This window comes from Musca domestica, unplaced genomic scaffold, assembly GCF_030504385.1.
Source record: "Musca domestica strain aabys unplaced genomic scaffold, Musca_domestica.polishedcontigs.V.1.1 29, whole genome shotgun sequence".
NCBI classification, from domain to species: Eukaryota; Metazoa; Arthropoda; class Insecta; order Diptera; family Muscidae; genus Musca; species Musca domestica.
Genome location: NW_026712296.1, coordinates 1,847,310 through 1,874,460, shown reverse-complemented (window position 1 = coordinate 1,874,460; position 27,151 = coordinate 1,847,310). Strand labels below are relative to the sequence as shown.

The 27,151-nt window shown below is 35.1% G+C and overlaps 1 protein-coding gene across 5 annotated transcripts in view; it reads right to left on the bottom strand.

Annotated features, from left to right (window-relative positions):
- Nucleotides 1-27,151, bottom strand: part of LOC101898556 (serine/threonine-protein kinase NLK) — a 212,132-nt gene that overhangs the window by 7,969 nt on the left and 177,012 nt on the right. For 2 of the 5 annotated variants that reach the window (XM_059124481.1, XM_059124480.1), the window contains exons 3-8: nucleotides 26,537-26,666; nucleotides 13,332-13,387; nucleotides 7,015-7,606; nucleotides 6,741-6,942; nucleotides 2,469-2,562; nucleotides 1,794-2,156 (exon numbers count right to left, since the gene is read on the bottom strand). In XM_059124481.1, the coding sequence (XP_058980464.1) occupies nucleotides 2,081-2,156; nucleotides 2,469-2,562; nucleotides 6,741-6,942; nucleotides 7,015-7,606; nucleotides 13,332-13,387; nucleotides 26,537-26,666 (1,150 nt within the window). In that variant the 3' untranslated portion in view covers nucleotides 1,794-2,080. Of the gene's footprint in view, nucleotides 1-1,793; nucleotides 2,169-2,468; nucleotides 2,563-6,740; nucleotides 6,943-7,014; nucleotides 7,607-13,331; nucleotides 13,388-26,536; nucleotides 26,667-27,151 lie in introns of those variants that run through there. The other 3 variants (XM_005186618.4, XM_020037887.2, XM_059124482.1) reach the window with 2 other exon arrangements.

Sequence of the window (27,151 nt, the reverse complement as noted above, 5' to 3'; positions counted from 1 at the left end):
TATTCCAGTGATAGCTCATTATATTGTTTACAAGCGTACAAAAGCATTTTGGTGAGAATTTTCCAGAAAATAAGTTATTCGTATTGAAATTCAAGCGTGATAGTGTGATGTCTTTATATTTGGCTGGAAACCTACAAGTGGCTATCCTTAGAGCACTCCAGCATTTAAATGTGAATAAATCTTTTGTGTCTCGTACCATCGCTCGTTACCGTGATACTGGTAGCGTAGCCCGACGTCAAGGAACATCAGCAGACATGGTTCTAAAAATAAAGAAGCGACTTGATCGAAACCTGCATCGCAGTGGCCGAAAAATGGCTCGTGAGCTGAACATATCGCAATATTCCATTCGGCAAATATAGAAAAATGAGCTCGGGGTAAGGCCATTGCAATTCCAAAAAGTGTAAGAACTTACACCGCAACAGAAAGAAAATAGACTCAAAAGAGGTAAAAAGTTGTTTCGCTTGGCCGAAGGTGGTGAACAGCCGAATTTGGTTTTTTCTGATGAGAAAACATTCGTCGTCCACCCGTTTGTAAACAAACAAAATGATCGTGTTTACTTGCCAAAGAGGTCAGCTGAAAATGTGCACCTTCGGTGTGGGCCACCATAACTCAAGCGCCGGCCATGGTGATGGTGTGGGCCGCCATAACAGCCGATGGTCGCTCTCCGCTCGTATTAATCGACCGTGGCATCAGAATAAATGCCGAATATTATCTCGAAAATATTCTGGAGGGTGTCTCACCCTGTATATTTCGAGGTGTTACAGACGGAATGACAAACTTAATATACCCTGTATGCTATGGTGGAGGGTATAAAAAGAAAGTAATGGCCGTTACGTTATCGGATCACGTTGAACGGATTTTAGTTCACAAATATTGAAGAGGAGTATATTGGCAACATTTGTTTTTTTTAGATGGCGCCACGTGCCACAAAGCCAAAGCTGAGTTCGCTTTAAAAAATATATTAATATATATATAAAATATTTTTTTTTTTTGGTTTTCAGCAGACATTGTTCAATCCCAGTTTTTTTATTCTTCCCAATTTCTTATCACCTTCTACGTTTTCCGTTCTTCAACATTTCGGTGTTCCATAAAAATTATGGGCAGTTGTGATCCACTTCCCAAAAAATAACAATTCACATGGTTTTATGGCTACAGATCAAATGACAGTAATTTTCTCTTAATTAACATGATTAAAAAAAACGAACTATATAATAGTTGTTAACAATTTACCACACATTAAATTATTTGTGCAACAAATACTTGCTGCAATTTGTTGTTTATTCGTCAGCGTAATTAATTGGAAAATGGTAAAAATGTATTTTCTGACAATTAAAAGTTAAAATTATAATAATTATCATGTGGTGTGCGCCTGAAAGTATGTGACGCAAAACAATACTAATTACGAATATTTTACGAAATTGTTGTTTGTGCTTTTGTTTTATATTCTTTTCTCTTTCCATGTTATTATTTTGTTAAATGCAAAAAAAGAAACTATATAAAAACAGAATGATAAGGGAGAATTTAATGGGCTTTTTCGAAGGCGGGAGGGGATATTTAATTCAAATAAATTCATTTAACTGACCTACTTGACTTTCCTGTTTATGGCCACAATTCACAAAGGACGTCAACGACTAGGTTATTTTAAGCAACGTTTAAATACATGGGCAGTTATGCTGTTCTTTTGCTGGTCAGACTATTGTTTAAATTCTCTTTTTATTTTTTTTTTCTAGGAAAAGACAAATTTAAAATATTGTTGTTCTTGCTCGAGAAGTGTTCAAAATTCAATGGCTCACCTAAGACATGGCTTGTTGATGAGGCGGTAATTAAATCAATAATGTATTATTAAAACATTTTCAGCCCTATACTCATATCAATGTCTACTATTTCATAAATTGATGAGCTCTTGAGATGTTTTTGCAATTGATAAGGTATACTTTTGGGCGCTGCGATAAATGATCAGTTTTAATATCTATTTGAGTTGTTTTTATAAAACATTTAAATGCATTTTTTAATCGCCTAGAATATCATATTTTTTGTTATTAGTTTTTACATCTGTTCTCTTGTGTGTTTGTTTTGAAGATCATTTCATTGATCCATCATTCGTTTCGGCAGCAGCAGTGTTTCTTGCAGTAGAACTATTTTGTAGTTGATCTCTGCTATTTTATTGGCTTTATTGTTATGTTTCATTTTTTGTTTTTGTTTGTTTTGTAGTTGCAAAGAAATAAAAAATAACAATAGGCAAAATATTAAAGAAAAAGAAATTAATTTACTTTGAAGATTTCAAAAAGGATATTGTACAAAAAATAGGGGTTTTAGTAATATAAGAGAGAAAATTAATGTTAACATTATGTTAGAAGAGTTTCTTTAGGACGCAGTCATTGTTTTGACGCTTAAGGTTTAGAGAACTTACATTTAAGTGTTTTTTTTTTTTTTTAGGTGGGTGGAGTAAAGGAAAATTTATAGCTTACCTGGCAAAACTTTTGAATGCTGCACTTTGTGGATTTATACACAGTGGAACACGGCCCGTCTGTAATTGTTCGGCAATGAATTTGTGCATTTCCTCTGCAAAGTAAAGAAAGGTAAATTAGAGTGGCTATACTATACTGTATATTAATTTTGTCATTCCGTTTGTAACTCCTCGAAATATTCATGCCAGACCCAACAAAGTATATATATTCTTGATCAGCGTAAAATTCTAAGACGATTTAGCCATGTCCGTCTGTCTGTCTGTGTGTCTGTCTGTCTGTCCGTCCGTCTGTCTGTCTGTTGTAATCACGCTATCTTTCGAACAAATTGAGATAGAAGGCTAAAATGCACACATGTATACTTTCCCAGTAGGCAGGTTAAGTTCGTAAATGGGCCATGTAGGTCCAAGTTATCATATAGCCCCCATATAACGGTACCTCCCGATATTCGGTATTTTGACGATTTTAGCTACATTATAAACAGATTTTTTCAAGTTTCGCATTTAAATATTGTAATAATTTATGACAAAAGTTGCCTATGCAGGCCCACGTCGTCGTATAAGCATTCGGTATTTTTAAGATTTTAACAGAATTTTTAACGGTTTTTTTTGGAAATTGCCAAATTTGTACCAAATGGTGGAGGGTATTAAAAGTTCGGCCCGGCCGAACTTACAGCTTTTTTACTTGTTTATTTTTTAAATTATGATGGATAACAAGTTCGGGAAGGTCGATATTAAGGATGTCATGATATTATCTTATCTTACATATTCATAAGTTTAACATAAAACATTCGTCTTCAATTAATGCTATGTGCAAAGTAATTGTAGAAAATGATTTTCTGTGAAGCTTTATTCTTATTTCGGGCAGAGAAATATTGACATATTCCGAAATTCATTTCGAAACAATTTGGGGAGGAACTAAACCTACAAAATATTTATTTTTCGATGTTAATGTACAAAAGTCTATCGGGCAAGTCCAGATCAGGTTCGAATATGGGCACTATCGTCCCCCCCCCCCACAAAAATTCAATTTTTCAATAAATTTTAAATCTTATATAAAGTGTGGGGACTATCCACGTCGTTAAAATTATTTTGGGTTTAGATAAATCGACAAAATTGGACATCGCCTTCTGAAATCTACCTTTGAAAGGGGCAAAATTCTCCTAATTTAGTATATTCCAGTATTTTTATCAACACTAGATGTATCTACTTTGAGTCACTAGTATCATAGGCTTGTGTATTATTTAAGCTGGATATACTTGTCTCCACCTTAAGGTCTGTTTAGAAATTATGTTAGAGTCATATGAGACTTTTTCAAATTTTATATTTTTATAGCATACTTTAAGGACCTCCAAACAATTTTTTTGTTTAAAGGTTACGCTATGCTATGCTATTTTGTTAATTCTATACTTTTAGCATATTTATATTCAATTCGAAAGCATTTCTTTTCAGATCTAAAGTTATGCTATAAAATTGCTACACAAAATTGTGGAAAAAGTAACTTTACCAATGACTCTAATAGTCAATGTTCAATTCAACGCATATAAAGGGCTGGACTAAAGGGCTGGACTTTGAGTATCTGGCTTCGGAGACCTTTATATAACCAGGCTTTTACATAACCAGGCCTAATATTGTCTTAGTTTTTAAGGCTGCCTCAAATTTTAAAATTGCTGGTCTTACAAGTCTCTACTACAGGAATACTCCTCAACTTTTGAGTAATTACTTTCAAAGACCCCTACATCTGAGTAGCTTCGTTGATAGGCCTAAACCTACAGATGCTTTATCTTAGATTACACTACTTTATGAAGGCTTTATTATTTAGGTGGCGTTAAATACTGCTACCTAAGAATAATACTCATCTGGGACATTAGAACAGCTGACCTCAAAATGCCACTACTTTAAATAATCTGGCTATATATTTCTCTGTTTCGTTAAATTGTTCTGCGAAATCTTTATATTTAGGGTATCTGGTTTTAGAGGCCATTTCTAAAGACTGATATTATCGATTCGAGTTTAGTCACTGTACCTGGCCTTAGATGTCACTTCATTAAAGTACCCGACCTTTAGAGACCTCTGCATTTGAGTGGATAACCTCAAACGTCGGTACATTATATAACGTAGCCATAGAGGGCACTTTTATTTTTTTAGATCTCCTTGAGCCCCTTTTTATACCCTCCACCATACTATGGAGGGTATATTAATTTTGTCATTCCGTTTGTAACTCCTCGAAATACTCATGTCAGACCCAACAAAGTATATATATTCTTGATCAGCGTAATATTCTAAGACGATTTAGCCATGTCCGTCTGTCTGTCTGTGTGTCTGTGTGTCTGTCTGTCCGTAGGCCAGTAGGCCCAGTAGGCAGGTTAAGTTCGTAAATGGGCCATGTAGGTCAAAGTTATCATATAGCCCCCATATAACGGTACCCTCCGATATTCGGTATTTTGATAATTTTAGCGACATTGTTTACCGGAATCGTTTCAAATTTGGTATTTGAAGTTCGTAGTGGATACTACATCCTAAATCAAAAAATGAGCCATATAGGTCTACGTCTTCATATAGCCCCCATATAACGGTACCCCCGATATTCGGTATTTTGATGATTTTAGCGACATTGTTTACCGGAATCGTTTCAAATTTGGTATTTGAAGTTCGTAATGGATATTACATCCAAAGTAAAAAAATGTGCCATGTAGGTCCACGTCTTCATATAGCCCCCATATAACGGTATCCCCCCGATATTCGGTATTTTGATGATTTTAGCGACATTGTTTACCGGAATCGTTTCAAATTTGGTATTTGAAGTTCGTAATGGATACAACATCCAAAGTAAAAAAATGTGCCATGTAGGTCCACGTCTTCATATAGCCCCCATATAACGGTATCCCCCCCGATATTCGGTATTTTGATGATTTTAGCGACATTATTTACAGGGATTGTTTCAAATTTCGCATGTGAAGTTCGTAATGGATACTTCAGCCCATGCCAGAAAATTGTCTGTGCAGGTCCACGTCTTCGTATAGCCCCCATATAACGGTACCCCCCGATATACGGTATTTTGATGATTTTAGCTACATTATAAACAGATTTCTCTTCAAGTTTCGCATTTAAATATTGTAATAATTTATGACAAAAGTTGCCTATGCAGGCCCACGTCGTCGTATAAGCATTCGGCATTTTTATGATTTTAACAGAATTTTTAACGGGTTTTATTTTTTGGAAATTGCCAAATTTGTACCAAATGGTGGAGGGTATTAAAAGTTCGGCCCGGCCGAACTTACAGCTTTTTTACTTGTTCAATATTAACTAATTTCGGAGGCTACAAGTGAAGAGAAGCTTAAGTCAAAGGGAAACAGGACAATATAAATTACATAACCTGACTATAGAAAGCTCCTCTTTAACCACTGGGACCCCTTACAAATAACACATTCTCAGAGTCCATAACCAAAGATAAGGTCGACTTAAAGACTTTTACTATAGGTTAGCTGGATTTATAGGATTAAATTTAAAAGTAACTCGCTTTGGTGATTTCTATTTTTATTTGATTGTCTCGAAGGCTGCTCTAGTTTTGAGTAGTTGCTATCAGATACTCAAATATCTAAGTAGCTAGGTTCAAAAGCCTTAACATAGAGTCGCCTACCTTAGATGATGCTACTTTGTGTAGGGTATTAACAGGAGGTCTTCTACATTAGCTGCCGTTAAATGCTCATCAGAGCAGCATGTCTCAGAATTTTTTTCTGTGGAACTCTCCTTTTTAGATGAACTTTTTTACAGAGCCCTATTTTTCAATTGTGGAATTCAAAGGCCTGTTCGTAATCAATAATTATTATCAAAGTCCTGTTCAGATTCCTGTACTTAACATATTCCTTCCAAAGAGTGTTCATATGTATTGCATAACTTCAAAGAGAGTTGCGAAATGGATAATATCGGCTCACTTCTACCCGAAACGTCTAACAAAAGGCAAACTATTAGATTTTTAATAATGAGAACTATCGTCCAATGTGAACTCTGTCAGATTTATATCATACTTTTAGACACTTTCGAAAGGTTCTTGAATGAAAATAAAAAATTAACTAGAATTTAGCATTGGATTGCGTATAGCCTAATAACATATAGTTTCTGTTTATTTTAAAAATTGTTTGGAGCGCCTAATGGTATGCTATAAAAATGCTACATAAAATTTGAAAAATCCTTTTATATATGCCTTAAATAAACCATCTCAAACGTTTTTAGACCAGCTGAGGATATACAAAAATAAATATTCGGGCGAACTTACCTTTAACCTGTTGTACTGATGTCAGTTTTCGTTCCCACAGATCATCGAATGCCTGACCGGCTGAAGGCTCAAAATCATTTGTGTATTGTCTCATGCCGGCCGGTGTGGTGAAACAACATTTACACATACATGAATGATAACGCAAACGTCCTTCGTCCAAATATGGATGGGCCAATGCATCCGTCACAGAAATACGCTTATCCTGTAAAATTAAAACACATACACAATCAAATTAAATGACATCCAATAACATCCATCAACCATTTCGACTTACAGGATCAAATACCAACATTTGACATAGCAAATGCACTGCATCGTGTGTGGCATGTGAACTTAGGGTGTAAAGAGCTGAAAACGACGGCGGCTTGGGGGCACGCCTCAACATATGTGATCGAGCTCCGCCACAGGCATGACGCATATCCTCCCTCGACGGTGTGCCCAGCAATTCGGTAATGAGATCTAATTGTTGTACAGGATTTTGAGCTTGGAAGAGAATACGGCGTCCCAGCAGCTCGCCAAAAATGCAACCCACCGACCACACATCTACCGCCGAGGAATAATGTCGTGCACCCATTAGAATTTCAGGTGCTCGATAATATTGTGTTACCACCTCTTGGGTCATGTGTTTCGTCTGGTCGGGCTCCTCGACGCGAGCCAAACCAAAATCGCATATTTTCAGTACACAATTGGAGTTGACCAACAAGTTGCCCGGTTTGATGTCGCGATGCAGTATTCGAGCAGAATGCAAGTATTTGAGACCACGTAGAATTTGATACAGGAACACTTTGATGTGATCGGCAGATAAATGTTGCGGCGAAACAATTATTTTGTGGAGATCTGATTGAAGAAGTTCGGTTATCACATATCTGCAAAGAGGGTCGGTGGTTAAGGGTGAGTAATGGTGATTGTGGATAAAATTCAAATTTTAAATATTAATTCAAAGTGAATACAGCTCCAAAAGATCTTTGAATTAGAGAAACATTTTGAAAAGTATGCTTGAAATAAGAAGAGTTATGCATGAAGCCTAAAAGAGGGACTAATTGTGAGTTTTTACGATTAATAGTGTTTTTGTATTTTAACAATGTTGAAAAGACTTTCATATAATCGTGGATTTCTGTAGTATTCTTCATGAACTCATAGGCAATACTGGTGGACTTTTAAGAATGGTTTGCCAGGTTCTTTATAAGCATACTAGCTGAACCCGGTGCGCTTCGCTACCCCTTTTGATTTTATATGCATTCAAAATTTTATTTACAAATATAAAATAATAAAAAAACAAATTTAAAAATTAAAAAAAATATATATTGCACCACTTTAATGCGTTAATAAACAAAACCATTAGAAAAGCAGTAACAGGACATGCATACACGAAGGGTTTGTCCTTTGGATTAATTAATTTCATAGCAAATACCAAGCGTGCAGGAAACTGCAATTTTTTGTAGTTGATTGCCATTTCTATTACAATTAGTGAATTCGAGGTAGCAACATACTTCCCCGAAATAAGCGTATTTCAAAGTAATTGTTGTGCTGTTTTTTAGTGTTAGCCTAAGGCGTTGTGGATCAATGGTTCTTATTAAAATCAGATCCCAATCTGATCCGATTTAAATATAATTTTAAAAAATTAATTTTTACACCAAATTGCGCCACAGCTTTCATATTTCATTGAAATTGGTGCGTCAAATATGTGAAATCGGCCGAGAATATATATTGGAGCTATAATCAAATCTGAGCGAATTTGAATATAATTTGTCAAATTTATTTTTGTACCACATTTAGTCACTCATGGCGAATTTCATTGCAATCGGAAATACGTATCGTGTTTTGTGCATCAAATATATGAAATCTGCGGAAAATATATCGCGAGCTATATCCAAATCTAAACCGATTTTAATATAATTTGACTAATTTATTTTCTAATCAAAACCCCGTCACATATTCCAAATTTTTTTGGAATCGAACATACATATCGTGTTTGGTGCATCAAATAAACGAAATCGGTTAAAGATATATAGGAGCTATATCCAAATCTGAACCGATTTCAATATAATTTGACAAATGTATATTAGTTTTAATTTCCGCTACACATTCCATATTTCATTGAAATTATCGTGTTTGGTGCATCAAATACATGAAATCGGTTGAAAATATATATGGGAACTATATCCAAATCTGAACCGATTTCAATATAATTTGGTACATGCAAATTTTCAGGAAAATCTGTTCAGCGGTTTTCGAGTCCATAAATTACAAACAAACAAACATACAAACATTTTCCTCTTTTATAGATATAGATTTTAAGAGAATATTTTTAATGAATTTCGGAATTTTCTTGACATATTTTTAACAACTTTCGGAACCAGTCTTGCGGAGTCAAAGTGGAAGCCGGATTTGGACCATTTTGTAGGAATAAGAGTCTGAGTCGGAATAAATGACTAAAATAATATTATTTATTCCTTGCCCTATTCATTCACTCCACGATTGAAAATTTGGAGATCCTGTTCCGCGTAAAATTCTAAGTCGATTTAACGATGTCCATCTCTCTGTTGAAATTAAGATACAGGCAATATTATGTGACGTTAGAGCTTGTGTTTAGGATGGTTGACAAGATAAGATGAAATAAGATATATCGGCCTACGTTTTCGTGTGGACCCCCAATATAACGGTACCTTCGGATATTAATAATTTGAGTGAATTTAGCCACATTTTCTATAGGTATCAGTTTAAAATTCGGTATTTGTAGTTCGTTATGGGTTCTAGCTTCAGCGGCAGAATATTGTATATATAGGTCCACGTTTTCGTATAGCCCCATATTAGGGTACCTCCCCGCCTCCCCCATATATTTTAAACGGTTTTGTCTAAAAATTGCATTTGTTGTTTGTAATAGGTTCCAGCTTCGATGAAAGAACATTGGTTCTATAGGTCCACGTTTTTGTGTAGCTTCCGATATTTGGTATTTTGATAGCTTTAGCCACATTTTTCAACGGACTTGTCAACAAATTTGTATTTGTAGTTCGTTATGGATTCTAGCTAATTATGCATTCTGAAAATTATTTAGTTAAAAACCTTAAGAAATAAATTTGTCAATTTTAATGAATATATTTTTATACCCTTCATTATGCATAGTATGGAGGGTATATTAAGTTCGTCATTCCGTTTGGAACCCATCGAAATAATAATTTTAGACTCAGCTAAGTATATATATTCTTGATAAGTGTAAAATTCTAAGACGTCCGTCCGTCTGTTGTAATCACGCTAAAGTCAAAACGAATAAAGATAGGAAGCTAAATTTTTGCACCGATCTGTCTTTTGTCTGCATGCAGGTTAAGTTCGAAGATGAGGTATTTCGTTCACGATATTCGGTACGTTGATGAATTAAGTCACATTTTTTAAAGGCATTGTCTGAAATTCTACACAAGGAGTTCTCTGTGAACACTTTACCCCCTGACAGAGAATTTTTTATATGGGTGAACGATATCGTATAGCCCCCATACAATACTGCCCCCGATATACGGTATTTCGATGATTTAAGCCACATTTTTAATGGAACAGTCTGAAAATCCACACAAGAAGTTCCTTCTGAGTAATTTACCACCTGAAAGAAAATTGTCTATATAGGTCTACGTTTCAGTATAGCAACCACATAACGCTACCCCGAGATATTCGGTATTTCCACGATTTTCCCGACGTTATTCACCGGAATTGCGTCAAATTTCGTATTCATGCAGCATACTTATACAGCACCACGTATAAAGGTTTTCATTTAAACGGTATTTTTCGACGGATTTTTTTTTGAAAAATTTCAAGTTCCTTTCGAATGGTGGAGGGTATAAAATGTTTGGCCCAGTCGAACTTAGCTGACTGTAATAGCAATTATCAGAATTTTATTTTTTAAAAAATATCGGGACTTCTTTTAAGACTTTATCGTCGTCCTTTCTTTTCAAGATCATTATTTTAAGAATATAGTTTTATAATGGTGCATTTTTATGTGAATATTGTTTGGATTACCAAAACTATTATCGCAATATTTTATTTTAGAATTTTAAAGAAACTATGAGATTTTTATTCGTGGGTTTAAAGAATAATTGTAAAATAATTTAGGGAATATTTTTTTTATTTTTTTTTTTTCAGGGAATTTTAAAGTTGTAGGTATTTTTTTAGAAAATAATTTTTATTTTTTATGTGTCAAGAACCTTGAGGACAATAGTGGTAGTTTTTAAAGGCATATTCTAATTTTTATTTTATTTGTATGCACTATTAAACAATTTTTTTTTTGTGTAAGCATTTTCACAATTAAAGTTTTTTTTTTAATATTTTTAAGCACAATACTTAAGGATTTTTATACCCTACAACACTTTGTGTTGGGGGTATTATAAGTTTGATTGGGCCAAAAATTATGTAACACCGCGAAATATTGATTTCCCACATAGGAAAGTATATATGGATATTCCTATCTCGCCGAGCTGAGTCGATCTAGATATGTATGTCCGTCCGTCCGTCTGTCCGACCGTCTGTCCGTCTGTCCATTTTAATTTGTAATCACTCTACCATTCGCAATTATGGCCCGATCTTCACGAAATTTAGAATGGAGGTGGGGATAAGGTCAGAATAGAACCCTATTTCTTTTGGAGATGATAGCACAATATTTAAAGGTCGAAATGGGTCGGTACAGGTCGCAATTATGGACCAATCGACCCGGAAATTAGCATGGGGCTAGAGCTTAGGGGTGGCTAGAAGTCTTCCAATTTTTAGAGGGTGAAATAGACCATAACATTTGTGTTAAATAAAAGTAAAATTTTCCATTAAACCGCGAATATTTTTAATCCCGGCGAAATCATAAATAGACGAACAGGTCAATTCTGACCGTTACGTAGATGCCGATAGTTAATATATCGGATATGTATAGCGAAATAATTGTTAGATGGAATGTTTATAACTCAAGAATGGCTGGACAGATTTTGACAAATTTTGTCAATTCAGAATGCCTTCTTGACATAAAAGTACAAAATCTAAAAAATTGCATAAAAATAAGTCAAACATGGTCTTAATATAGATTTTTTAGTATTTTTGGTAATTTTTTTATTTTTTTCATATTTTTTATCGCATGCGATTTTTTCAATTTGACTTATAATATTAAGGTGTACATTTTGTAATATTTTTCCACCTTATAACACAGGTTTGGGATATTATATACAGATTGCAATTATCGTCCGATCCTCACGAAAAGGTTAGGGTTAGGCTCAGAAGGGCTAGGCCTATTGTTTTCAAAGATGTCCGCAATATATTTAGGGGTTGAAATGGACGACTAAAATGTTCCTGATTTTGCAGCCGTTAAAAAGGTCATAAAGAGAGTTTAGGACAGCGTGTAGAATGGACCACTACTTTTGTCTGAAAAATACCAACATTACTTACAGTCGATAGCCGAAATACACAAAATACGAACTTCTGCCTTTTTTTGCTGATTTCGTTGACGAATATAGCCAAATATCGTAGACAAGACGATCGTATAGAAGAGTCTAAATTTGGAGATACAGAGGGGCCTCTTGCTTTTGGAGATGATCGCAAAATACGACGGAGTGCGTAAATATTGGGCAAATGTCCCTGGTCAAAATGCTAAGGGTAATATCTGGGCAGTGCTCCGTCACATAATTTCAAAAGCGAAATCTTCCAAGATGGATTTGGATATAAGGGGGCTTCTAACATATTGTAGTGTTGTAGGGTATCACATGGTCGGCCCCGCAAGACTATAGCCTTTGCTTACTTGTTTTAGAGGTAAAATGTTAAAAGAGTGTTTCAAATTATTTTTTTAGTACCTCATTTGGTTTTTATATTATTTAAAGGATTATAAAAGCTATAACCGTGGATTTTTACAATTGTCTTCAAGGACTAACAAACCTGTAATCATTGATTTCTTTAAGTTATTTTCGAGCATTTTCCTAACTATAATCGTGGGTGAATAACACCCATATGTTTATTTTCTGGGTTGTGTTTAAAGACCGAATTATAAGACTTTTTTTAAAGAATTGCGAAAATTTAAAGGATAAGAAAAAAAGGACGATGTTATATTAATTTTTCTTAATGGAATAATTTAAAAAAAAATCAGCCGTGCTAGACTTAAAGCAAAATCTTAAAAGATATTGCTGTCAAAATCTAGCTAATGCCAAAGACTGAGTTTTTTGCAGATATTCCAATAAATTAATCTTCATTAATTCGAACATGAGATAACATCATTACGAAAAAAAAAAACGCAGAAAAATGTACCAATTAAACTTCACCACTTTTTACTTCCCAGTTTTTCCACGCAGTTTCTTTTCTTTCAATTGGAAGCATAAAGTTAAATGTTTCGACTTAATGCGTAAGACCTTTGGAGCTTTTATTCTTAAAAAATCCTCTCCTTCCTCCCCTCCCCTTTCTTATGCTCGGCAATATCCTTGGTACTTAAAAATACAATATACACAATGATTGTATACAATCATGGTAATCCAAGGATATGCCAAGGGTGGGAGGATGTGAAGAACATTTCCTTTGCATATTTATTTTTAAATATGGCAAACAAAAACAAAAGGAGAAGAACAAAAAAAACAAGACGTTTACATTTCTTGGAAGAAATCCAAATGAGGTGGCTGTAGTATATCCAATGCCGACAAGACCTGTAATGAGATAAAGCAGAAAAAGAAAAAACAAATTAATGTTAAATATTTAAGAAATTTAATTGGTATTTGTTATTTATACAAATTGAAGAACAGCAGATTTTGTTATGAAAATAATAACAGTAACAAGAAAAAAGAAAACAATCGAATTTACATAATTCAAATTAAAGGTATACTTATTATGGGAATAATATTTAGTGGGATAAACTCCATTGTACTCAAATTATGTCAAAATGTGAAAAAATCACCAGGAATGCAAATTCCGGGATTTAGAATTTATGGAAAACAGCACCAGGAAAACAAAAACAAATTCCGAAGTAACGACTTTAGGGGATTTCCTTTATTATGGAGATTTGGCTGAAATGCTTTGGTAGAATTTGTGTTCTAGCAACATATTCATATTTCATTACACATAAATCTCGTGTGGCAAATTATACCCTCAATCATATGACTAATAGCATTTTAGCCAAATCGATTGAAAATATGGCCAAAACCCTTACAATAACTAAAGTCAAGGTGTGTTTACCCTATCTCACAAGGTGGTCACGGCATTATGTCTTTGTGCATTTCTTTGTAACAGGCAAAAGGAAACGAGATAGACCCATTGGTTCTTTTGATGATTTGCACAGAATCAGATTCTGAGTCGATTTATGCACGTCTGTCCATGTATTTTGTAAACAAAGTACAGGTCGCATTTATTGTCCGATCCAGATGAAATTTTGTTTCTTTGACCCAAGGATGAACCCTATTGAAATTGGAGATAATCGATCAAAATTTAGATATAGCTCCCATATATATCTTCGTCCGATTTGCCTTTGATTGTGCACCGAACGTCTGATATCAGGAATTTCGCACATACGACCAAATTAAGCCTGGAAAAAAGTGGGCCAAATATGATAAAAATCGGTTCAGATATAGCCATAGATCCCATATATTTTGTTCACCCGATTTGTTATTTTTGTCCTCCGCAACCGTAATATGCACTCTGTAACAACAATATTTGGTAAAAAATATATCATTTACAGCTCAGAAATATTTTAGCCAAATTTGATCGAGTTCGGTTCAGATTTGGATATAGCTTCCATATACAGTGTGAGATGAAAAACTGCAAAAAAGTCAAAGAACCCATAATTTTTACATTTTTTTTAAATTTTATTGAATGAAAGCAAAAATGTCGGAAAAAGCATCATCATTTAGAATAAGCTTAGGTTTGTTCGTAATGCGAGGAACCACATTTTGCAGCCATTCTTGGGTGGCACGTTCTGAGTTCGATGGTGCTGAGTCCTGTTGGAATGTCCAAGGTCTGCGGCCAAAATGTTTGCGTGCCCAGAATATTCTCGCGATAATATTTGGTATTTATTCTGATGCCACGGTCGATTGGTATGATAAGAGAGCGACCATCGGCTGTTATGGCGGCCCACACCATCATCATGGCCGGCGCTTGAGTTCTGGTGGCCCACCGACGGTGCACATTTTCAGCTGACCTCTTTGGCAAGTAAACACTATCATTTTGTTAGTTTACTTACTGCTGAACAACGAATGTTTTCTCATCGAAGTAAACCAAATTCGGCTGTTCACCACTTTCGGCCAAACGAAGCAATTCTTTAGCTCTTTTTGAGTCTATTTTCTTTTTGTTGCGGTGTAAGTTTTTGCACCGAATGGAATATTGCCGGCCACTGCGACGCTGGTTTCGATCAAGTCGCTTCTTTACTTTTCGAACCATTTCTGCTGATGTTGCTATTTTCTGCGTCCACTTCCTCTACGTCGGGCTACGCTACCAGTATCCCGGTAACGAGAGATGGTACGAGACACAAAGGATTTATTCACATTTAAATGCTGGAGTGCTCTAACGATAGCCACTTGTGGTTTTCCAGCCAAATATAAAGAAATCACACTATCACGCTTGAATTCCATCACGAACAACCTTTTTTTTTGGAAAATAATCACCTAAATGCATTTGTACGCTTGTAAACAATATTATGAGCTGTCACTGGAATAATTTTAACAGCTGTTGGACGAGTGACTTAGAAATGACAACAGTCTAAAGTTGGTTGCAGTTTTTTCATCTCATCCTGTATATATCACAACAATTTTGGTCCCTTTGAAAGTGGCCAAGGTTATATAAATATAAATGTCCTAAAAAAAGTTTGGCATAAGAACCCAAAACTCTTGGATGGATTTGATCTACCAGCCAGGCATTATCGAATCCAGTTAGCATTTTCCAGGACCTAGACTGGCTAATGAACGGTAATTTTATAAGAAAAATTGAAAAAAATTCTGAATATTTCCTAAATTTGTGGAAAATAAAAAAGTCTTTTTATATCCTCCGCCTTGAAATGAAGGGTATATTAAATTTGTCATTCTGTTTGTAACATCCCTAAATATTCGTCGTTAAACCCATAAAGTATATATATTCATGATCAGCATAAAATTCTATGTCGATTTAACGATGTCCGTCTGTCTATCCGTCTGTCTCTTGAAATCACAATGCAGCCTACATTATTTGATGTAGAGCTTCAAAATTTGGCAGAACAATTTGTATTATGTCGAGAATGATTAGTATTGGAAATTAAATATATCGTTTTGGTGTAGCCCCCATATAACAGAACCTCCCGATATTCGGTATTTTGATGATTTTGCCACATTTTTGCACGGATTTGTCTTTAAATTTGTATTTTCAGGCATAATGGGTTCTAGCTTCGGTGGCGGAACAGTATACATATAGGTCCACATTTTCGTATAGCCCCACATAATAGTACTCCCCGATAATCGGTATTTTGATCATTTTTGCCACATTTTTTCTCCAATTTGTCTTAAAATTGGTATTTGTTTTTTTTTTTTTTTTGTAATGGGTTCTAGCTCCGATGGCGGAACATAGTAGAGATAGGTCCACGTTTTGGCATTGAACCCATATAATGGTCCTCCCAATATTAAATGTTCTGATGCTTTTTGCCACATTTTTCGACGGCTTTGTCTAAAAATTGGTATTTGTAGTTCATAATGGATTCTAGTTTCGTTGGCAGAACATTGAATATTTACGGACGGTCAGACGGACGGACATCGCTAGATCGACTCTAAATGCCCTGAAACAAATTTGGTCCAAAGAGACCTAGGTTATAAGACCGTTATATCGATGAGGCACGTTTTGGCCGTATCAAAGATAGAATCTAGCCATATGGCCTGAATGTATAAAAATAGAAAATCCTTTGGAATGTACTTTGTTCAATTGCTGAATTTTTAAGCGGTTTCAGTACAGATATTGAGTATAAAACCTTCATATAACAATAATTTTATATATCATCGCAAATTATTCACATACCTGTCCACTTTTCATTCACTCCGTTTGCATCAGGACAAGAGAATACTAGCACACATCTGACGACACCGAAGCAAAACAAACAAACACATAGCAACAAAAACAAAAGCAATGGAAAAAATTCACACACACACACAAAAACAGCGAAAACAAATAATAAAAAGTGCCGACAATGTAAACATTTTTTAAAACTTGCAGCTGCGAACCAAGTGCAACACCAGCAGCAGCAACAGCAATAACAACAACTTCCAACTACCAAGCATGTAACAGCATTAGTAATATAATGTAACACTGTCCAAATAACAACAACTGCAATGCCTTGGCAATCAAGAATATGAAAGAGTAATCAGACAGAAAAAAAAAACAAAAACAAAAGGAAAAAACTTGAAAAGCCCAACTGCAAATAATTTTCACAAAAGAAATCAACAGCATTCACAGGCCGCCACCAAACAATCACAAAAACATCAGCAGGCCATAATGTAATTTGTTGTCGTCTGTCGTTGTTGTTGTTGCTGTTGCTGTTGGGGTTCCGTGGCATACAACATACTATGCCTTGTTTTGTTGTAGTGCCAGTTGTGTCGGCTGGGGAATGGGGGATATGCGCATGCGCGCACAACTTCAACCCAACCAATGCAACACCCCCAACCGCCGCTCTTCCACCATGAATAGCTATTAGCTCCATCGTCGCACTGGCAACCCCACGTCTATTTGACAGTAATTTCCAGTCTTTAAAGAAATAGTTTTTCTCATTCTGTGTTTGTAAAGAGAGCATCATTAGTCGGAGACAGACAGTGACCGTCGTCATCACTAAATAAATTACTTGGCATGTTGTTGTGGTAATTAGGTGTAATTGTTGTTACAACATTTATTTATTGTTCGTCATTTAAATTGCACAGGTCGATGGTCTAGCAGAATTCGTACAATGTATTTAGAAGCGGTTTGAGTGGAAAGCACTTTTAGTGCGTTTAGAGATACATAACGGTAACCCCCAATATTCGGTATTCTGATGACTTTAGAGATATTTTTACAGAAATTATTTCAAATATCGTATTTCGTAAGTTCGAAATTGGTACTACTGCCTATGACAAAAAATCACGTATACAGGTCCACGTCTACACATAGCCCCATATAACGATACCTCCCGATATTCGGCATTTTGATGACTTTAGCGATATTACTAGCAAGAATTGTTTCAAATTTTCGTAGTTGAAGTTTGTGATGGCTACTACAATATGTGTCCATGCAGGTCCATGTCTACGTATAGCCCCCATATAACAGTACCTCCCAATATTCGGTATTTTGATGATTTTACCGACATTCTTTACCAGAATTGTTTCAAATGTTGTATTTAAAGTCCGTAATGAGTACTGCAATCTTTAACAAAAAATTACTTATGAAGGATCACGTCTTTGTATAGCCCCATATAAGGGATTACATTTGAGTGACATTTTTCTACGGATTTTTTTTAATTTTCAAGTTCCTTCAAAATGGTGAAAAGTATAGAAATATTTTTGAGACAACTAAATGACCGTTTTAGTAAAAAAAACTGAAAAAAACATAAGATTACTTTGACATAAATTATCCAAAGAGCCAGTGGCTTAAACGAAAAAGAACTATATGAAACCCTACACCACTATGCATATTTTTTGGAGCTCCCGAAACAAAAAAGTTTATATTGGCTATTTATGTGAAGTAGATCATACCAACTACTAACCTTCCTCCTTAGATCCAATTCTGAAACGATTTTCACCAAATTTAATAGAGGCATTTTTACCTCCCGATAAAATTTGGCAGAGATATTTCTGAGCTGTATTTGATATCCGCATATGGAATGCATATCACTAATGAGAGGAAACTTAGCATCAAATAATCCAATTTTTTTGATTATCTACCTAAAGAACTGCATGAAAAATGCAGGATTACAAAAAGAAATATGGTACATTTATCAGGAAATTACTAAAAGTTTATTAAAAACTTAAAAACATATTGAAGGGGTTTAAAAATTCGACTTGGTCGATCTCAACGCCTTTTTATACCCTCATTCACATGGCTCTCGGGAGTATCCGATTTGGCCCAAACTTACTACATCGTAATATTATTATCAAACTTAGATCGAGTTCGGAGATGGGCAATATCGGTCCACTCCATCTAGTATATCCCACACAAAAGGTCGAATTGTTCAAAAAAATATTTTACTGCACAGAAAGTGAAAGGAAAATCCAATTTTCTCCAACTTAGCAAATCCTAATATTTGCATCAGTGCAGGTCTGGTGTGGAAATGATTTAAATTTGGAATACCCATGAAGCTCATAAAACGTGAAATTAACATCCGATTCCATTCAGGCTTGACACATCTTAATATTCCTATCAACACAAATTCTGTTATACAGATGGTAGAGATCGGACCTTCCTTCCTTCCTTCCGGTACCTCCCCTACAAAGGATCAACATATTGAATATCACTGAATCTCATAAAATGTGAGCCAATTCTTTCGGAACCTACTCCATACAGGGTCAACAATTTGAACAATCATAACAAAATTCAAAATATATAAATAGTCGAACATTGGCTGAGGGTATAAATTTGCCGGCAAAGCCCACTGATACGTTTTGACTTGTTAATATATACTTTTCAGTTTTTACATCTTTTTGACTTCAGGGATTTCGTTAAACCTATATATAATTTTTCATATTTAAATTGACTTTTTCCACATTTATAAAAATATATCATACTTTTAGGCGTTATCCACAATTTTTTTGTCTACAAACGGAAAAAAATTTAAATACATTTAATATTAAATGCAGCATAAGAATATTATATAATACTGTACGTTATATTGTTTATATTCTTTAGCATTGGCTTTGAAATTCATATATGACTCAAAAATGATGTGTAAACTCGCCTTAATAAGTTCAGACAATATATTTAACAAAATCCTGTTATAACATTGCTAATAGCTGGAATTGCCAAGAATTATTAGCAAATATTTTGTGCCCCAATACGTGTGTATGTGTTTCAGTATATTTCGCAAACATGCATATATTCTTAATCCGGGCAAGTTAATTAGCACCTTTTTAATATAGTGAGGTTAGTACTTGATTGAGCCACTTATAATTAAGTAGTAATGCAACACACACACACATACATATGTATGTGTGTATGAACGATTCTATACATGCATACATCTTGATTCCTGGAAATGGATAATATTATTTAATGTATTATCTGCATTATCTATCTACCAATCATTTAAGTGGACATGAATAAATTTAAGGTTTAGGTCAGTCCAGGGATGGGTGTTGTGATGTAAATAAAATTCTCCCCCATATGGACTTTTGCCACAAAGTGAATGTAGATAATGTTTTCCAGTGATGTACAAGTCAAGAGTTGTACTCATACATATGTTTGTATGTCCATACACTTGTAATAAAACATTGTTTAGTGCACAGGTGTGTGTGTGTGTGTGTCTGCATTGTAACCAGTTGAGGTAAGTAAATTATTGTTGTCTTCTCCCCACATTGACATGCAATGAATGAATGCATTTTTAAGCACCTCTTGCGGAGTTGTGGATTTGTGGGTGTCATTCATTCTGGCCATTATCCCCGCTGTCGTTCGTAGAAATTTCACACAAAAGGGTGGAGTTTCCACGTGTATTATTGTGGTGTGTTGTTTCAACAAAGAGAAGTGCTCGTATCAAACTTGCAATGAATTGTAATTTTTAGTAGCCTATTAGGAAATCCCATTTGGCAAGTATTCAAAATTTGTTTTCATTGTTCACAGGGCGTGAAAATATTTAGTTTGAAATGTGTTGTTTAGTTTGAACAATGAAAAGGATTTTGGGTAACACTCTTTGAAAAAAAGTAATTCAGCATTTCGATCTGGTCGAAACAATGAAGAATTCAATATTGTCATAGAGTGGCATAAAATGAAACTTAATAATTAATAATAATATTAATAATAGCAGCAAGTATAACAAGCTAAAAAGCATCAATCGGTTTTGCCGACAGATGTATTCCCTCAGCCAATGTTAGATTATTTAAATATATTTCGACTTCTGTTGTGATTATTAAAATTGTTGACCCTCTATGGAGTAGGTTCCGAAGGAATGGGCCAATATTGACCATTTCGTATCGGACCTATATAAATGTGATATAACTAATGCGACGTGGCAGGTTTGGACTAAATTGGTTACTTGAGCGTCATGGATATTCAAAATTTTAAGATCGTTTTGGTTATTGAAAATGGTGACCCTTTGTGGGCAAGGTACCAGAAGGAATAGTCGGATCTCTACCATTGTAACATTGTAACAGATCTTGAAGTAACAGATCGTTGATGGAAATATTGAGATGTGCCGAATCTGAATGGAATCGGAATATCAATTTCGCATTTTATGAGCTTTATGGATATTCAAAATTTTGACCCTTTGTGGGGGAGGTACTTGATGAGTGAACTGATATTGTCTATTTCCGCACCAGACCTAGCACTGATGCAAATATTAGAATTTGCAAAGTTAGAGTAAAATTGGATTATACTTTCTCTTTCTGTGCAGTTAATTATTTTTCTTTTATGAAAACTTCGACCTTTTGTGGACGAGGTACCATAGAAGTGGGCCGATATAGCCCATCTCCGAACTCGATCTAGGTTTGACAATAGTATTACGATGTACCAAGTTTGGACCAAATCAGATACTCCCTTCACGAGTTATCGTGCGCACCAGCCAGCAAATAGACAGACAGGCAGACGGACGGACGATCGAACATCGTTAGATCGACTCGAAATGTCCTAAAACGAATTTAGTCCAAAGAGACCTAGGGTCCAAAGTCGTTACTTCGATGAGGCACGTTTTGGCCGTCTCTAACCATATGGTTGAGGGTATACAAATTGGAAGACGGGTCCTCGTCTTTTAAGGTTACTTTGTGATATAAACATTCAAAACGCCGATACATGTGTCTTTCAATTTTAGATCTATTCTCATAATCTGCTATATTTTCCTTGTAATTATTTATCCGAAATGCCTTATAAAAACACTTAGAACGGATGCATTTAGATATATTCTGGAGGTTATTAAGGGTTCGCATATAGTGACGCCTTTGTGTTTGCTTTCTGTTTTATTTTTTACCAAATACCTCTGACAAATAATGAGAAAGTAAATGTTTCATTACTCATAGATCTTTAGCACGTGTGTTACAAACACGTTTCCGACTGCTGCCATAAAACAGAATTGCAAATAAGTTACAAAAAACAACAGTAACAACAATTTCATTTCTAACACATATATATTGTTCAATTAATAAATTTTCCATTTTGTTTTTTCCACAATTCTACTGTTAATTCATTTGACACTCGACGTTTTCGACGCTGACACTATTCTAATGCAACCAACGTCAACAATCGGAAAGCTGAACAAAAAACACAAAAGAACTCGCTCCAAAACAATGGATGTAGCGTATCGGGAGATAATAGCAGCGCCCACATTAACCAACCAAAATCGTCGAATCGAATTTATAGTGTTTTTCGCTGTTGTTGCTGCGCTTTTGCCCGCCGCCGACACTGTGTCAGTTGGTCGCCTTTTGTTGTCTTGGCACACATAGTTTTTTGTTGCAGTTTTTGGTTAGGTTCAGAACATGTTGTCAACATTTTTGACATAACAATTACGGCGATTTACTGACACCCCGAAATGACGTCCACAGACTCACTGGCTGGGCAATTCCGAGTGTTGGCTGGGCACAGCCGGCCGTTTTCGTTGTCATCGTCATCAGTTGCTCATGGTGGGCGTTAAATATAAGCCATATTATTCGATATTATTATTATTTACAGTGCTTTTGTGTTGTTGTTGTATTCATAACGGCCACTAATGTTGTCATTAAGGTTAATATGGTTTATGATTTATGTCAGTGCTATTGCCAGCAGTATATTTGGTTAGAAAATTACAGATATTGCAGATCATCGTAGGAAGTCTTTTTTTGTGACTACTAATCTATAAAATCGAGTTTTGAAGATACAAATAAATTCATTTAATCAGCCACGTAGAATCGGATTCTAAAAATAAATAACAACACAATAGAAAACCCAGTAAGGAAAAGCCGAGCGGGGCCTACTATATGATACGCTACACCACTATACGAATTTGGTAGAGCTCCCGTAAGAAAAGAAGTGATATTGGGAATCTATGTGAAGTAGATCATACCAACTATGAAACTTATTTGAATGCGTACCATAGCTTTAGAGTAGTCACAATTTGGGGAACTATTTCCAACTCTGAATTGATTGATGAATTGATGATGAAACATATATACGGGAGCTATAGCTATATCAGAACCGATTTTCACCAAATTTGAAGTACATGCCTCTAGGATGAATTCGGTCGGAAGTGCCATAATTCACTTCATTTAGGCTGATATTAGCCATTTGGTGCACATTAAATCTGAAATTGGATAAAGATTAATATGTTAGCTATATCCAAATCTGATCCGAACTCGATACAATTTGGCAGAGGTATTTCTGGGCTGCATCTCATATCTGGTACCAAATATCATTCTTGTAGGGTGCATGTTACGAATGTAAGCGATTTAAAACCCCAAATCGGATGCAACATATATATGGGAGCTATAGCCATATCGGAACCGATTTTCAGCAAATTTGATGTACTTGCTTCTAAATTGAATTCGGTCGGATGTGGACTGATATTGGCCATTGATTCACAATTAACCCAAAATGGGTTGAAGATATATATGGAAGCTATATTCAAATCTGATCTCATCTCCAAGTCGGATGAAACACAACTTATTCCAGTGACAGCTCATTACTTATTCCAGTGACAGCTCATTATATTGTTTACAAGCGTACAAAAGCATTTTAGTGAGAATTTTCCCGAAAAAAAGTTATTCGTTATGGAATTCAAGCGTGATAGTGTGATTTCTTTATATTTGGCTGGAAAACCGCAAGTGGCTCGTTACCGTGATACTTGTAGTGTAGCCCGATGTCAAGGAAGTGGACGAAAGAAAGCAAAAGCAACATCAGCAGAAATGGTTCGAAAAGTAAAGAAGAGACTTGATCGAAACCCGCGTCGCAGTAGCCGAAAAATGGCTCATGAGCTGAACGTATCGCAATATTCCATTCGGCAAATATTAAAAAATGAGCTCGGGGTAAAGCCATTGAAGTTCCAAAAAGTGCAAGAACTTACACCGTAACAGAAAGAAAATAGACTAAAAAGAGCTAAAGAGTGAACTGCAGAATTTGGTTATCTCCGATGAGAAAACATTCGTTGTCCAGCAGTTTGTAAACAAACAAAATGATCTGGTTTACTTGCCAAAAAGGTCAGCTGAAAATTTGCACATTCGGTTGGCCACCAGAACTCAAGCGCCGGCCATGGTGATGGTGTGGGCCGCCATAACAGCCGATGGTCGCTCTCCGCTCGTATTATTCGACGTGGCATCAGAATAAATGCCGAATATTATAGCGAAAATATTCTGGAGGCTTAGGCACGCGAACATTTTGGCCGCAGACCTTGGACATTACAACAGTACTCAGCAGCATCGCATTCAGCACGCGCCACCCAAGAATGGTTACAAAATGAGGTGCCTCGCTTCATTTTCAGCGCACAATGGCCACCAAAATCTCCGGATACCAATCCGTTGGACTATTGTGTCTGGAGTATTTTGTAAAGCAAGGTTGGCACTATATAATATCAAAGTGTCTATCACCTCAAGCAAGCGTTTTGCCGGGAATGAGCCAAAATACCGCAGAGCAACATTCGGTCAGCGTGTGACGGTTTCATTGGCCGTTTGAAGGCCATAATTCGTGCCAAAGGTGACCAATTCGAAAAATCTAAACTTATTCTAAACAATATTTCGAGGTGTTACATAATTTTTGGCCCAATCAAACTTCACACATAGTGTTGTAGAGGGCATAAAACGTACTAAAATGTACTAAAAATTTAATTTTTTTAATTGGAAAAATTCCAAATTTACCGTTAGAAATAATGGTACTAAATATCTAAAATGGTATCATTTGATTTTAAATGAAAGTACTACATGTTGTTATTTGGTGAACAGATAGTGCTTGAAATCTGAAATTTGCTATTAAGATCGCTCTTTAGGTGTAGCCTGAAGATATGGAAGTGGTTGCGGAAATATATGGTATAATTGTACGAAATGTACTAAAATGTACTAATGGTACCAAATTTGATAATGGGTGAAGTGCCAGGGTTGAAATTCTCAACTTTCATATTGAGGTCTCTGTTGGTATCTGGAATCGATATTTGGTGGTACTTTGGAAATGCGTCCTATATTTTGTACGAAAAGTACTAAATGGTGCTAAATTTGGTATTGGGTGAAGGAATCCTCAAATTTGATACTGTGGTCTGTCTTGGTATATGAAAGTGAGATTTGAAAGTGGTTTTGGAAAATGTGTACTATAATTGTAGAAAAAGTACTAAATAATAATAAATTTGCCGTTGAGTGAATGGATAGAGTTTGAATCCTGAAAAACTCTTCGCTGACGAATTAGAGTGACGAATGACGAAACGGCTAAAGTTAAAATCTAAATGTTTCGTCAAAGACAGTATAAAACTAAATAAAAATAAATGTTTAAGGATATACTAATTAAATTTATAAAAAAAAGTTTTCCTTCCTTTATTTTCATAAAAATATGATATTTCGATCCAATTGTTGGAATAACGATTTGCACAACATGAGCCAATTTTAAATAATTTCGATTGCCATTTTTCACAAAATAAACTGGTAATTATTAAAGTTTTTGAATTAAGTCCTCTCTCCTCTGAATTATTAACATAGTAATGAACAAACCAAATTAAAATATTATGTTAAAAATGGATATTTTAAAATTGACAATATTTTTCAATTAAAACTAATAAGAAACATTTAATTGAACTTGGTATCCACGTGATTTAATGTGGTAGAAAACCCAGGAATAGTTTACTACTTCTCATTTGTCTTAGGCAAATTAATCTCTTGTTATCTACACAGTAGGAGGACTTAAATGGAATTTATTAACTTCTTCCCCAAAATAAGAAATAGATTTTTACCACAACATGGTCATTTAAATTCTTCTAACAAAGCTTACAGGAGCTCTCCCCCCATGTTTTTTCTAGAATGTATAATTACAATTACAGCCTTTAATATGTGACTGCTTGTCGCCGTTTCGGCCACCCCGACAGTCTGTGGGGCTTTCCCCACCCTTTTTGCTGTTTAATTTTAGATTTAATGAACCTCAGAAAACACAACACGCAATAAATAGGAGTTGCTCTATGCCATAAGCGCGTAGTTGAATACTTTAAAAGTTTTGTGGCTAAAATTTCGGTCGCAATTACCGAACTTTTAACAGTTTAACTTTCTTTCTACCGAAAAACAATGAACAACAAATTTTACAAAAGAAATGTGCGTCATATTCTTGGCAAAAGTCGGCTGGTTTGTAGCCACATTCCCTTTGAAAAGGGTGTGTGTTTACACAGCCCAGATAGAAACACTTTCAAAATGGTTGAAAACTTAGTTATTTATTCGAATTAAGGTTGATATCTTTATATGATTGCAGACTAAGGAACGCAATGAGGGTGATTTTATGACCATGCTGGGGTTTGGTATACCTTTAAAAACCTCTCCATATTTATTAACTAAATAAATCACTCGCAGAAATCTGATAATGACCGAGCCAAATTGTTTTATACTTTTTTTAAATGAGAAATGAGAAATAAAATGAATTTCTTTATACATTCAAAAAAAAAAAAAAAAAAATCTTTTATGAAAATGTTATTGTCATTTGTACAAAAATATTCATAGGGGGTGGTAGATTTAACAATTATTTTCAATACTTACATTTTCATGTTTGAAAAAGCACAGCATTTTTAGTTCACGAAACACTCGTTTTGATGAAACCAATGACTGAAAAACATTTGGAAGTTTTTTCAGTGCAACGCGACGTCCATCGCGTGGATCTGTAACAGCCCTGTAATATAAAATTGTGGAAGTATATTAAAATCATATTTATATTAATATTTAAAATAAAGGATCAACATTTTGAGTATCCATGAACCTCATAAAATGCGGAAATAACATCTGATTCCATTCAGACTTGGCAGCCCAATATTTCCATCATAACAAGCTCACTTATAAAGATGATAGATGATTATGATAGATAGATCGGACCATACCTTCTGGTGCCTCCCTCACAAAGGGTCAAAGTTTTGAATCACCAAAACGAGTATAAAATCCGAAATAAGCCTCCAATCCTCTTCATATTTCACACATCCCATTTTTTTAAACTAATTTAAGATCTGCTGAGAAGATGGGATAAATCGGTCCACTCCACTAAATCGGTCCACTCTGGTACCTCCCCCACAAAGGGTCAAAATTTTAAATATCCATGAACCTCATAAAACGCGAAATAACATCCGATTCCATTCAGACTTGGCACATCCCAATATTTCCGTC